General features: G+C 34.1%; 3 protein-coding genes across 8 annotated transcripts; 1 reads left to right on the top strand and 2 right to left on the bottom strand.

Annotated features, from left to right (window-relative positions):
• Positions 1–2,033: 2,033 nt before the first annotated feature.
• Positions 2,034–2,831, top strand: LOC139849693 (putative F-box protein At5g60060). The gene has a single exon (XM_071839325.1). The coding sequence runs from the start codon at positions 2,034–2,036 to the stop codon at positions 2,829–2,831; it is 798 nt and encodes a 265-aa protein (XP_071695426.1).
• Positions 2,832–6,166: 3,335 nt separating this feature from the next.
• Positions 6,167–7,955, bottom strand: LOC139849692 (uncharacterized). Its single transcript, XM_071839324.1, has 2 exons — positions 6,633–7,955; positions 6,167–6,484 (listed from the first exon to the last, which is right to left on the bottom strand). The coding sequence occupies exons 1-2, from the start codon at positions 7,953–7,955 to the stop codon at positions 6,167–6,169; spliced, it is 1,641 nt and encodes a 546-aa protein (XP_071695425.1).
• A 4,899-nt stretch (positions 7,956–12,854) lies between these two features.
• LOC139848353 (uncharacterized) lies at positions 12,855–14,930 on the bottom strand. 6 transcript variants are annotated; one of them, XM_071838079.1, is made up of 8 exons: positions 14,754–14,930; positions 14,631–14,666; positions 14,247–14,307; positions 14,104–14,175; positions 13,505–13,634; positions 13,383–13,418; positions 13,108–13,179; positions 12,861–13,025 (listed from the first exon to the last, which is right to left on the bottom strand). In XM_071838079.1, exons 2-8 carry the CDS (start codon positions 14,654–14,656, stop codon positions 12,997–12,999), a joined length of 426 nt encoding a protein of 141 aa, XP_071694180.1. In that variant the 5' UTR covers positions 14,657–14,666; positions 14,754–14,930; the 3' UTR covers positions 12,861–12,996. The 6 variants fall into 6 exon arrangements, with proteins under 6 accessions (XP_071694181.1, XP_071694184.1, XP_071694180.1 ...); XM_071838080.1 differs by having other exon boundaries at positions 12,855–12,974; positions 14,631–14,930; XM_071838081.1 differs by having other exon boundaries at positions 14,104–14,171; positions 14,631–14,930.
• Positions 14,931–15,181: the final 251 nt, after the last annotated feature.

The raw sequence follows: 15,181 nt of genomic DNA, 5'->3' as shown, positions 1-15,181 counted from the left end.
TTCATAATAAAAATCATTTTCTCATAATAACAACTTTTAAATCAAAGTTTATCATAGTTTTTAATTAACTAACCCAAAACAGCCCGCGGTGTTACTACGACGGTGTAAATTCGGTTTTACGGTGTTTTTCGTGTTTCCAGGTTTTAAATCATTAAGTTAGCATATCATATAGATATAGAACATGTGTTTAGTTGATTTTAAAAGTCAAGTTAGAAGGATGAACTTTTATTTGCAAACAAGTTTAGAATTAACTAAACTATGTTCTAGTGATTACAAGTTTAAACCTTCGAATAAGATAGCTTTATATGTATGAATTGAATGATGTTATGAACATCATTACTACCTCAAGTTCCTTGGATAAACCTACTGGAAATGAAAAAAATATATCTAGCTTCAAAGGATCCTTGGATGGCTTGAAAGTTCTTGAAGCAGAATCATGACACGAAAACAATTTCAAGTAAGATTTCCACTCGAAATAAGATTGTTATAGTTATAGAAATTGAATTAAAGTTTGAATATGATTATTACCTTGTATTAGAAAGATAACCTACTGTAAGTAACAAAGGTTTCTTGATCTTGGATGATTACTTGGAATGGATTTAGAAAACTTGGAAGTAAACTTGCAATCTTGGAAGTATTCTTGATTTTATGAAACTAGAACTTTTGGAATTTATGAAGAACACTTAGAACTTGAAGATAGAACTTGAGAGAGATAAATTAGATGAAGAAAATTGAAGAATGAAAGTGTTTGTAGGTGTTTTTGATCGTTGGTGTATGGATTAGATATAAAGGATATGTAATTTTGTTTTCATGTAAATAAGTCATGAATGATTACTCATATTTTTGTAATTTTATGAGATATTTCATGCTAGTTGCCAAATGATGGTTCCCACATGTGTTAGGTGACTCACATGGGCTGCTAAGAGCTAATCATTGAAGTGTATATACCAAAAGTACATACATCTAAAAGCTGTGTATTGTACGAGTACGAATACGGGTGCATACGAGTAGAATTGTTGCTGAAACTGAACGAGGATGTAATTGTAAGAATTTTTGTTAAGTAGAAGTATTTTGATAAGTGTCTTGAAGTCTTTCAAAAATGTATGAATACATATTAAAATACGACATGTATATACATTTTAACTGAGTCGTTAAGTCATCGTTAGTCGTTACATGTAAATGTTGTTTTGAAACCTTTAGGTTAACGATCTTGTTGAATGTTGTTAACCCATTGTTTATTATAACAAATGAGATGTTAAATTGTTATATTATCATGATATTATGATATATAATATATCTTAGTATGATATATATACAGTTAAATGTCGTTACAACGATAATCGTTACATATATGTCTCGTTTCGAAATCATTAAGTTAGTAGTCTTATTTTTACATATGTATTTCATTATTAATACACTTAATAATATATTTACTTATCATTTAACATAATTAACCAAGTGTATCAATATCTTAATATGATTCATATGTACCTAGTAAGACGTTGTTATAACGATAATCGTTATATATATCGTTTTTGAGTTTCTTAAATTAATAGTCTCATTTTTTATGTATATAACTCATTGTTAAAATATCTAATGAGATACATACTTATAATAAAATCATGTTAACTATATATATAACCATATATATGTCATCGTATAGTTTTTACAAGTTTTAACGTTCGTGAATCACCGGTCAACTTGGGTGGTCAATTGTCTATATGAAACCTATTTCAGTTAATTAAGTCTTAACAAGTTTGATTGCTTAACATGTTGGAAACACTTAATCATGTAAATAAAAATTTCATTTAATATATATATAAACATGGAAAAGTTTGGGTCACTACAGTCCCTACCATCGGTCGATGGTCTGAGCAGCCAACCAACTGCTCTGAACCATTTCACGACATTATACTAAGCAATTCACATACAAAGTATTAATGACGATGTTCAAACATGACTGAAATACGAAATACAAAACTAATAGAACGTATTACATAATAGAACTCGGGATTATGCACCAACAGTTATGCATGTCTTCCGGTGGTTGGCTGTTAACAATCGGAGACGATTTTGTTCCGCAACTCATTCATGTTTTCTCACGTGAAATTATCAGTCTACCGAAGATCTACACCTTTCCAGAATTCGGAAGCACTTCACAATGGCATATAGGTTTTAGGAAATTCGTCCTTGTTGAATCATCATCGTTGGTGGTGGTGTTATGGGGTTGTTCCGGGAAGCTAGGGTTCTGTCGGCGCGAAGATGATGAAAAGTGGACGGCTGTTGTTAATGGTCAGGATGCCATGTTTTTAGATATCACGTATTATAAGGGTCGTATTTATAGTTTTGGTTGTAACCATCAGATCCAAGCTTGTGATGTTTCTCGTGATCAAAATCTTCTTGCAACAAATATTGTGACCGTTTCAACGTTGCCTAAGGAACTTTATGGCGAATGGCGGGAAGGATATTTAGTGCATAAATGGCTAAGTGGAGCATATATTGTGGGATTGGAAAACGGTAATGGGTTGTTGGTGGTTATCAGGGAAGGAGTGTATGATACGATTCAGGATGAGTTATGTAGTGAAATTTACAAGACAACGAGTTTCAAGGTTTTCAAGTATGATTTAGATAATGAAGAATGGTCGGAAGTAAAGAATTTGGGTAGCAAAGCTTTGTTTGTGGGATATAGTCAGTCGTTTTTGATGGAGGAGGATAGTAGAGGGGTGATAAAGGGGAATTGCATCTATTTTACTGATGATGTTTCTGAGTTGTACCTTAGGAGCGTAAAGGGTGGAGGTAGAGATATGGGGGTGTATGATATGTCTAGTTGAACTGTTGAACCTCACTTTCACGGAGAGTTACGTAGTCACTTTACCCCACCAATCTGGATTCAACCTGTCTCTGTCTAATTTTTTATTTTTAGTGTTAAATCAATCAATAAAATTTTGTTCCATCTTAGATTTACTCAGAATCAAGTAACTGGTTTGTGTGTGTTAGAAGATGAGAATCAAGCAAGTGATAAACCCAATCGATATTAATCAATCTAGAATCAAAATTATTACAGGTGAAACAAGATCGATATGCATACAATCGAATCAACAGTTTGATGAGTGATAATAAAAAGAGAACTATGAAATAATAAGACTGAATCAATCTTAAAATTAACAACAGATGGGTATACAACCCAATACAATCGGCCAAAATTGATGAGCCAGAAGATGATAATTTTGAAGATAAAAAACTGATAGATGAGAGGAGCGTGTCTGAATATTTTTTTTTTGTGTGTAATGCCCTAATCCCTGCACTCATGAATAAATAAGCCAGACAGGAGGATGCGGGTTGGACAGCTGGATAGCAACAAGCCTAATAGCAAAGAGGAGCCCAACAGCCCTAACACTCCAATGGATCAACCAACCACAAGCCCAATAGACCCAGACCACAAAACCTACAAAATGTTAATCATACAATGAGAAAAGAGTAAAAACATTCAGGCTTGAGATTGATAATTTTAACAGCCCCCCTCAATCTAAGCCTGAAATAAGTCCATAAGACCCAGTTTTTTGCATAGAAAAGAATGTTTACTAATCCCCAACCCTTTGGTAAAAATGTCAGCTATTTGATTTTCAGATTCAATGTTTATAATGTTAAGAACACCAGAGTTACACTTATTCCTCACAATATGTAAATCAATTTCAAAGTGTTTTGTTCTTTCATGGAAAACAGGGTTGGCTGCTATTTGTATAGCAGATCTATTGTCACAGTAAAGATCAATTGGTAGAAGGTTTTTAACTTTAAGATCATTTAAAATTTTCAGGATCCACAAAAGTTCACATGTAACAGAAGCCATAGCCCTATATTCAGATTCTGTGGAGGATCTGGATACAGTGCTTTGTTTCTTGCTTTTAAAAGAAACTAAGGACCCACAAAAGAATATAGAGTAACCAGTAACAGATTTTCTAGAGTTTAGACACTTACCCCAGTCAGCATCAACATAGGCAGAGAGAGAGGTAGTGTCAGATTTGGAGATGACAATATCTTTACCTGGAGAGCCTTTTAAGTATCTCAGAAGTCTCAATGCAATCTTGAGATGAGATTGTAAGGGGTCATGCATGTACTGACTAAGGCATTGAACAGTGAAAGATATGTCTGGTCTTGTCATGGTAAGATATATAAGTTTCCCAATTAATTGTTGGAATTTGGTAACATCAGTAAGCCTTTTGTCATTATTAGTGGGGTCAGAATTAATCACAAGGTTGGACTCAAGAGGGGCACCAATAGGTTTACTTCCCACCAAACCAAATTCATCAAGCAATTCAACACAATACTTTCTTTGAGATAAACATATACCATTTTTAGTTTTTAAAACTTCAATTCCAAGAAAGTATTTTAATTCACCAAGATCTTTGATATGAAACTTAGTTTTCAAGAAATTTTTAACTTTACAAACCTCATTTTCATCATTTCCAGTCACAATCATATCATCAACATAGACTAACACAGCCAAAAACACAGAATCAGATTCCTTAACATATAAAGAATAGTCACTCATACTTTGCACAAAACCATGTTCCTTTAAGGTCATAGACAATTTTTCATTCCATTGTCTAGGAGCTTGTTTTAGGCCATAGAGAGATTTAACTAACTTGTATACTTTGGTTTCATTAGCGGAATAATAGCCTTGGGGTAATTCCATATAGACATCTTCAACAAGGTCATCATATAAGAAGGCATTGTTAACATCTAGTTGATATAGTTTCCAGTCATTCTTAACAGCTAGGGTTAACAAGCATCTTACAGTTACCATTTTAACCACAGGAGAGAAAGTCTCATCATAGTCCAGACCCTCCCTTTGACTGTACCCCTTGGCAACAAGTCTGGCCTTATACCTATCAATTTCACCTGTGGACTTATATTTTATCTTATATATCCATTTGCATCCAACAGGTTTCCTTCCAATGGGTAAGTCAGTAAGAACCCATGTGTTATTTTCTAGTAAAGCTTTCATTTCATTATTCACCGCATTAACCCAATTAGGGTCTTTAATGGCTTGGTCATAAGAAGTGGGTTCTATGCTTTTGTCTAGGCTAGACACAAAACAATAGTTTTCTTTGCTAAGAGTGGAATAATTAATAACCTTTTCTAGCCCATATTTGACCTTGCCCTCAACTACATAGTCACTAAGCTTTCTAGGAAGGGCAGTTTGCCTACTTGACCTTCTAAGGGTAACAGGCTCATCATTTATAGGTTCAGAATGATTTTCATTTGAGGTACCCTCAGGGAGATCATTAATATGACCATCATCCTCATTAGGGTTACTGTGATTACCTCCACTCCCTGTTGAGTCACATGGAGTGTCTGCCATTACAGTAGGCCCTTCAGGATGACTTCTCCCTTCATCATCGAGATTTTCAAAAACATTAGTGTCATTTTGAACAGAAAAAAGATCAAAGAAGCTGAGTTGTTCAGCAGACTCATTTTTAAGATTGTTAGGTTTTGAAGTTTTAAAAGGAAAAATATTTTCAAAAAACTTGACATCTCTGGAAAAAACAATTTTTTTATTTTCAAGAATCCATAACTTATAACCTTTTTTATTTGATGCAAAACCAACTAAAACACATTTTTCAGACCTTGGTTTAAATTTATCAGACTCATCTAATATTTTGGAAAACACAAGACATCCAAAGTTTCTGATGTGGGAGAGAGATGGTTCTGAACCATAGATTTTTTGGAAAGGGGACAAGCCTGCAAGCACCTTAGATGGAATCCTGTTAATCAAGTAAGTGGCAGTTAGAATGCATTCAGTCCATAAATATAAGGGAATCCCCCCTTGAAACATAAGGGACCTAGCCACATTTAAGAGGTGTCTATGTTTCCTTTCAACCAACCCATTTTGTTGTGGTGTGTGGGATATGGTGGTTTGATGTATAATGCCTCTCTCATTTGTAAAACTTTTCATTTGACTGTTTAAGAACTCAGTTCCATTATCAGTTCTAATCATTTTGATTCTTTTTTCAAATTGATTTAATAAAAGATTTGCATAGTTAAAGAAGTTTTCAAACACCTCATCTTTTGATTTAAGTAGATAGACCCACACAGCCCTTGTGTAATCATCAACAATGGTCAAGAATTATTTGTATCCTTCCCTACTAGCAACCCTATACGGGCCCTATAAATCCATATGTATTAGTTCACCTAGATCTTTTGTGACATGGTCACTTAAGGGAAAAGGTTCTCTAATTTGTTTAGCTTTTAGACAGATTTCACAGGGAAGGTCATCAATGTTATGGTCCAGATTAAGTCTGTGTTTAAGAATGTTGAGAACAGGACTAGATGGGTGCCCTAGTCTGTTATGCCACAGGAGAATAGATTCAAAGTTGCAAGCATGCACAGAGTTGTACATAAGAGGATCACCTTTAAAATAATCAAAAACATATAAGCCACCATTCACACTACCAGTCCCCAGGGTAGTTCTTGTTTTCAAATCCTGAATATAACAGTTAAAGGCATCAAAACCAACAAACATTTTATTTTCTTTAACCAGTTTGTGGACAGACAGAAGACTCACACAATAACCAGGGACAACCAACACATCAGTTAACAAAATGTCTTTGTTTAATCTTAGGTTTTTTTACTTTAGCTTTGGTGCCATTAGGGTGAGACACTTGTAAATTTAAATCAGACACATCAACAATGTTGTCTAAATCATGTTCAGAAGCCGTCATGTGTTGACTGGCACCAGAATCAATAATCCACCCTTGACTTTTGTTTAACCCAGAATTAAAGTTAAAGAATTTGTGAAAATTGTTATTGAAAAACATATTGTTGTTCATTATAGTACCTGACATATTTGAGACAGATTCTATGGTTTGAGGACCTTTATCATTAAGCATGCTTAAAAGTTTCATCATTTGCTCATTACTTAAGGACATAGGAACAGAATTAGAAGCATTAGTAGCACCAGAGTTAGAAGAGGAAGTAGTGGAACCAGATAAAGAATCAGATGCAGCACAACTAGACACATAAGTGGTAGACTTATTTGTAGGTCCATTGACAGGTTTCTTATAATTAGAGGGGTATCCAACAATTTCATAACACCTATCAATGGTGTGTCCTAGTTTATTGCACTTAGTACATTTAAGATTTGGGTTAGGACCTCTATTGAACCCTCTTCCTCTTCCAAAACTACCATTATTATTATTTCTGTTTGTCCAAGAGTTGTTATTGGCTTGAGCCACAAAAGCAGAATTTTGAGATTTAGATGATCCAACCCCAGAAAATCCCCTGTGTGATTCTTCCCTTGATAGAATAGCATATGCAGATTTAACATCAGGTAATGGATCTCTAAGTAAAAGATTACTTCTGGTTGACATGTAAATATCATCTAATCCCATTAGAAATTGCATCAATTTTAAAACCTTGTTATGTCTTTGAAATTTAGGAGCAGCAGCACAAGTACAAGCAGGCAAGTTGACCATTTCATCATATTGTTTCCATAATGTGTTAAGTTTATGATAATATTCAGACAGACTACTACCACTTTGTTTAACAGAGCTGATTTTTTGATGTAAATTAAATGTTATAGACCCATCAACTTTATCATAAGTTTCCTTAAGTTCAGTCCAAACAACAGAAGCAGTAGCAGAGAATATTTGACCAGAGTATAATTCTTCAGATATAGAACTTAACAACCAAGATAACACAACAGAATTACACCTATCCCATTGAGCAGCAAGGACTTCATTATCAGTACTTTTCCTACATGTTCCATTGATAAACCCTACTTTGTTTTTAGTGGATAATGCAAGTAACATAGCTCTACTCCAAACATTGTAGTTTTCAGTCCCTTTTAACTTAATGGAAATTAATGGTGCATTGGTTGTGTCACTAGCATGCAAATAGAGAGGGTCACCAAAGTCAATCTTACTTATTAAGGTAATAGCATTTTGATCACCCATTATGACAAAAAAAAAAAAAAAAAAAAAAAAAAATTTGACAGATAAACCAGACAATTAAGATAGCAGATAGAAATCAAACAGAACAAAAAAGAACAGCAGACAACAAAGCAATATAAGAGAAATAAAGTAATGAATAAACGCGAGACTCCCCTAGAAGGATGTAATCCTTCGAGATTTGAAGGTTGGCAGCGGAAGACAAAGGAGAAGCATAAACTGAATCAGAAATCGAACCCAAAATTGAGCAGACCCTAACTCTAATTTTTAAATTAGGTTTTTTTTTCCTTTTTTCTTTCAGCAAAGATAATGGACAGCCGTCTGATTAATGGCAGACCAATCACGATCCAAAATAGAAAAACCCGAATCAAACCAAGGAAGACAGAACCCCAATTTCAGATTTCAATCAAACGATCAACAGGACCTATGCTCTGGTACCATGTTAGAAGATGAGAATCAAGCAAGTGATAAACCCAATCGATATTAATCAATCTAGAATCAAAATTATTACAGGTGAAACAAGATCGATATGCATACAATCGAATCAACAGTTTGATGAGTGATAATAAAAAGAGAACTATGAAATAATAAGAATGAATCAATCTTAAAATTAACAGCAGATGGGTATACAACCCAATACAATCGGCTAAAATTGATGAGCCAGAAGATGATAATTTTGAAGATAAAAAACCGATAGATGAGAGGAGCGTGTCTGAATATATTTTTTTTTGTGTGTGATGCCCTAATCCCTGCACTCATGAATAAATAAGCCAGACAGGAGGATGCGGGTTGGACAGCTGGACAGCAACAAGCCCAATAGCAAAGAGGAGCCCAACAGCCCTAACACTTCAATGGATCAACCAACCACAACCACAAGCCCAATACACCCAGACCACAAAACCTACAAAATGTTAATCATACAATGAGAAAAGAGTAAAAACATTCAGGCTTGAGATTGATAATTTTAACAGTGTGTTTTAATGTTTGATGAACCTTAGTTAATCAATCAATATAATGGAGATTTATATGTGCAGCAAACTAATTATAAATGCCATCATTATCTTCTAATATATTGTTTTGAAATTTTAATTGGTGATTCTGAATGTCCCTTGGCTGCTCTTGTTCTGCCTGACTCAATGTGACGTAGCTCTTTCATGTTAATCATGCCTCAAAATATGATATAGTACTTACTTTCTTCTTTTAATGATATACATAAAAGAATCAAGGAGTTGAACAAATTATATCATGAAATAAGTTTATGTTGTAGACTTGTAGTTGCTCGAGTTCTTGAAACGATAACAGAATTAAAGATACGTTACGACAGATCAAAAGGCAGACATTAAATTAATGGTTGTTCATCAAGCAGTATAATCAAACTCTAGCATATGAAAGAACTGGCTACAGTCATATCCATTGTGTTATCTCCGTATAGCAATCATGTACGGAGTTAAAGAAGATTCGAAAAATAGGTTGCAAATATAAACAATTTCATTAAATTTTGCTTGAATAGGTTAAGACTCAAGAGCGAAATGTGTGTGAAGATGAGTGTCGGGCTGAATGGAATAATATTCGTAAAAAGAAGGGTAATTTGGTGGCTTCCAAGGTTAGCGATTAGGTTAGTGTTAAGGGGTTCATGCGTTGATTAGTCTTTAAGTTTGTGTGATGTAGTTGGGGATATTACGGTTGTTGGAGCGAATGAATTCAGGGGTGCGGTTGTGGACGGTTTATGTAATGACACATCCTTCGTCGACCATAATGTTACTCGACGGTTTCCGGCTCCTCTTGTTACTGTTTTGTCAACGGTTGGTAATACTGTAAATTTCAAACGCGTGGAGGGTAAGCTACTTAAGCCTGTGACGAAAAGTAGACAGGTATCTTTTGTGACGGAGTAGTTTGGCGTTTTGTTTGATTGCTGTCTCGATTGGTTTGGGTGTGTGGTGTTTATTTCTGTTCCTGTTTACTTCTTGTTTCGTATTTGTTTTTAGTTGCAGATTTATTGTTTGTTAGGTTTGTAATTTTGTTTGTGCCATTTTAATTGTGGGCCTTGTTTTGTTGTAGTATGGGCCTTTTAGTGGTAGTTGAATTGGTTGGATTGTTGGATAGTATTTGTTTTGTTTGGGAGGTTTGGTAATTTGCGGTTAGACACCTTAGGTTGGTTTTTTGTTTCGTTTCTATCCCCGAGCCTCATCATGAGTCATGAGTCATGACTGTCTTTTTATTTGGTTTGATAATTACTTGAATTTTCTATTAAAGACCATTGGTTATATTTCTTTCGAATATAAAAAAAGACGTGAATCCTCTTTGTTCAAACAGCAACTCTTTATAATAAAATTTTAACTTCTAAGTAATTATAGAGCAATCACATTTAGACCATTTGTTATGGTAGTGAATGTTGTGGCGAGTATTACGGTGATGTGTAGTTGGGGGGTGGGGGGGGGGGGGGGGGGGGGCGCTGTTTATGCTGACGTGACAGTCTTGGGAGGGACCAAATGTGATCCACGAGATTATCTCATAATTGATCGTGAACCTACTTATAAGGTGTTTCTCTGTTAATAAAGTCACAATCTCTACTTCTTGTAATTAAATTGCGTTGAGGTCGGTTTGGATCTGCAAGCGTTTCTTCTTTTTAAGTGATGAAATTGCAAAAACATCTTACTGTATCATGTTGTGCAAAATAAATAATCGTACAACTATGTTCTTATTTTATTTCCATCATAAGATCTTGCACCCGTTGTTATGATCGCAAACCTACCCTTGAGTACATCAAATATACGCTCAAAATCGTTCCTTGCACTTTCTTGAAACCTCTAAAATTTTGTCCATTTCTCATTAGTTGGTTGTGTAAATCCTTTAATAACCGTTAACATAATACAGTGCAAGAGGAGCAATACCAGTCTTAAGTGTATCAAACAACGGAGGTTCATGTAAAACATTTATATCGTTGTTTTATCCCGACATGCCAAAAAAGCATGTCATATCCATATATCATAAGAAGCAACTACTTTAGGCATAATTGTTGATCACTCCTAGAAAATCGCCATTTTCATGCATTTGGAAAATTCTTCAACTCTCAATGCACGCAGTCAATACTACCGAACATTCCCCTAAACCCATATTTTTCCTCATATACAAACATGGAACATCATTTACATTTGGTTTACGCATATACCCGCTTTTATAAAAGATCAATGATACACTGACAAAATTGTGTAAACAATTGTATGACGATTCTCATTCATCTATAAGTATTCGTCATATCTGGTGCAATTTCATACACCAAGATGAATGGCGGATATGCACTTGTGTAATGGGGTTAACCCTTGACGACCAATCACATCAGGTCATCCTATAAAAAACATAAAATTTTTTGGGGATATCGTTATATGAGTAAGTAGATATACCTTCTTCGATCAGCAAAAAGCTGACAACGCATACGAAATATTCTTTTAAACATTGTTGGGGTATATTTTTTCTCCGGAGCAATAAATTCTTCGCATAATAGTTGAGCCGCACCTTCACTATCCATAGGAATAAGTTTGTGGGATATTTGGTCTTGAAGATTCGCCTTGTTCTTGTGCAAGTTTCAAAAACTCAAATTCGTAGATCGACCGAATCATTTTTAAGAAAAATAGTTTAACATTTGCTTTGCTTTAATTTCGGGAGTATTATCCATTTCCTTTGAAAGAGTAGAGAGAAAGATATAAATTTCGGTTACAAATATTAGTTGAATTGGCTTGTATTTATAATTGAAAAATATATTTTATAAAAAAGATTATGTTGCTCAAACGGATAAAAAGCCACAAACCAATCAAATGTTGCCATGACTCAATTTGTGCCATTGTTGGATCCGTTGATCCCACGCCAACGACCCTCCACAACTCCTGACAACGATCGTGTAACAAGTGTTGTGGGCATTATCACCGAAGCTTGGCTTGAGTGGTATGGAGTGAAATTCAACTTAAAGTACTGCCAACCCAGGTTCAATTCTCACTACAAGTAAGAAGTTTTCAACCTTTGATGGTACTGCCAACATCAATGCAATTTGAGAATGTCTCTGGGTGGTATTCCCAACATTCGATGGTACTGCCAACATCGTCGCGAATTGGGTTTTCCTAACGTGTGTTTACGTGACAAATGAGAGCATTCGATGTCGTTATCATAATCGCCGTTAAAAAAGAAAAAAGTGTTGTGGGCGTTTTGGGCGTTGTGGACGTCCAAATTACTACAAAGAAGTTTTTAATTTTTAACACTTTTAAGACCATTTTCTCATGCTCAAAAATGCATTAATTATAATTGTTAACGCTTCATGTTGGTGTCAAAAATATTGATGTTAGAAAACGTTTTCATTTTCTAACGCTTATTTGTGTCATTAAACACATTATTTTTTGACACTTGTAAACGTTAAGAAATAACTACTTTATGACACGTACAAGTGTTAAGAAAGACATTCATTTATGACACTTACAAGTGTTAAGAAATACCTTCACATTATGACACTTACAAGTGTTAAGAAATAACTACTTTTTGACATTTATCAATGTTATAAGATAGCTACTTGTAACGCTTATCATTGTTAAAAAATAAAACTACTTTTAACACATGATCGTTAGAGAATAGTTACTTCTTCACGCTTAACATTGTTAAAATAACTAGGCGTCAAATATAAATCGTAATTAAATTTATATTATTATATTTATTATATATATTATAAAGAAATACGTAATTAAATTTATATTATATGTTATAAATATAAATAATACAAAGATCTGCATCTGCAATTAACGATTTATGACAAATCGTTCTCATTCAATAAGATTCAAGATCAACTACATTTCAAAGCAATGTTCATATTCTCAAATAGTACTCTAACAATTTGGCCAAAGAAAATCATATCCATATACACCTGAATACAACTATCTGTTCAATCTAAAAACAATTGATCTATCATCCTTTTGCCTGTGATTCAGATTTCAGATAACAATATAGGCGCATAACTGTACTCATCTTTTCATAAGCCTCTTGGAACTGTCAAAAGACACGTGCATAATCAGCCACCCTCGTAAGGCGTCTTCACCACTAGCACTCCGAAAATTCAAAATAAATTTCTCATATGGAATACTTTTCTTTGAGTTATTTAAGTCATGAGAGCAGAATGTACCTTCGCTTGCATTGATGAACAAACTGTGGAAACTAACTGAATCTCTACACCCATCCAACCACATCAACACATCTGCTCCAAATCAAAAGGTCTAAAAATTAGTATTTTATTGATATCATGAAAGCAAGGATTGATCCTATATACATACTGAACAAGCACAAGAAAATAGTCTCGTGTTACTGATGGTTCACAGAAGTTTCAAAAAAGCCGGGTATGAAAATTAAATATAATATTTTTATTAATAAATAACACAACTAACGAATTTTACTACACACCCAAATCCACAAAAAATGTGTAATCTGAAAAGCATTCTGTGGACACAAAAGAACCAGTAAAGCAGTTAGTGACACCTTAGTCGATAAATCACGCGATCAAATTTTGAAATTTCAAAAAGTACCTGAAACAGAACAAAGTGTATCTGACGCCTGCGCTAACGGAATCCCTTGAATGACCACATGTCTTTCCATTATTTCAATAGCCATTTTTGTCAAAATGGCTTGAAGCTGAGTTCCAACAGCAAAGATAATCTGCACAAAATTGACCAGGGGCCTATTCTATGTAATTTAACTTTTAAAGGGCCAAATAAGTGTCACTTACGATTAATGGAATTATCTTGTCATGTTCAGAAATTATGTGTTTTAGAGTTTATATAGGTTGAAAAGTTGTAAATGCACCAATTTAGCCGATTCAAAAGAGGGGTACATGAATAAAAGGATAGCTTTGACCTTATTGAGTCAAACATATTAAAGTTCAAATAAGGAATGATTTGGGATCCTAACATGTGCGCACTGTTACGATATATGAATACATCATACAAACATATACTATGAGATGCAAACAGATAAAAAGTGTAGCTAGTAGTAAAACTCACATCAATATTGTATCGAATAACTACTAGCTTTGACATAGTAGTCAAAGTACCGGCTTGAAAATTTCAACAATAATATAATGTTAATAAGGTGAATAGAGAAATTAAAGGTGACATATTATATGTACCTGACTCCTACAACTACATGAAAAACATCCTCCAATGACCGTTTGGTGTACTTTTGAAACTAGTTTGTCTGCCTATGAAACAACTACCTTATGTTATTTCTTGGGCAGAAATTGTTACCATAAAGTTGCGCAAAAAAACATACCGTTGGAAAATTCGTGGTCATGGGAGTATGTCTCTTCTTCCCACTGCTTCCACCCACGTGTCTGCAAACAAATAAAAAAGTGGCAAATTTTTACATTGTTGATAAAACGAAAATAAAACCAACTTCCATTTGGCGAAACAAGTTAGAATCACATCAATTAAACTACATGTCAGAATTTATAGATGTGAAAAAAGGTACAATGACACATGTCCACCCAAGAACTTGCTTTTAACAAAATCAACTAATTGCACATCATTGTTATTGTTGCGCTAATTAGTGATGCTTTCAATTGGTTTACTAGTGAGTGTACAAGCAAAAGCAAAAGCATGTCATACCTATAAAGTACAAACAGTATGAAAGACTGCTAGTAGAACTATCAATTACCTGGTATTCCATAAACTTCTCAGCATATTTCCTTTCCTCTACACTTGGACTCCTTAAAAGAACCTATAAGGATTATTAAGCCAAATGTATTAGTACAAATGACTAATGACTGTAGTAACTTACTAGGCTAAACCCTTGAATCCTTGATAGCAACATTGTCCATATTAACGTATAAATACATAGTTTGATAAATATATGAAACACTGTACACAACACTGAAAAAAACACAAAAAATAATATCATCATCATCATCACAAAATATCCTGTACATTCCTTTTGAATCAGTGAACATGACCTGAATCCGTCCCTCTCTTTTATCTTCTAATAATCAATAGCCTACAGTCAAGAACCAGACCACTAAAGGTAGTTATTGAAATGTCCCGTTCTTATTGATTAAAAACGTTCCATATTAATTGATTTCGTTGCGAGGTTTTGACCTCTATATGAAACGTTTTTCAAAGACTGCATTCATTTTAAAACAAACCATAACCTTTATTTCATCAATAAAGGTTTAAAAAGCTTTACGTAGATTATCAAATAATGATAATCTA

This window comes from Rutidosis leptorrhynchoides, chromosome 5 (genome assembly GCF_046630445.1).
Source record: "Rutidosis leptorrhynchoides isolate AG116_Rl617_1_P2 chromosome 5, CSIRO_AGI_Rlap_v1, whole genome shotgun sequence".
Lineage (NCBI taxonomy): Eukaryota > Viridiplantae > Streptophyta > Magnoliopsida > Asterales > Asteraceae > Rutidosis > Rutidosis leptorrhynchoides.
Note: the sequence above shows the minus strand (reverse complement) of the source record. Positions and strands in the feature narration are given on the sequence as shown.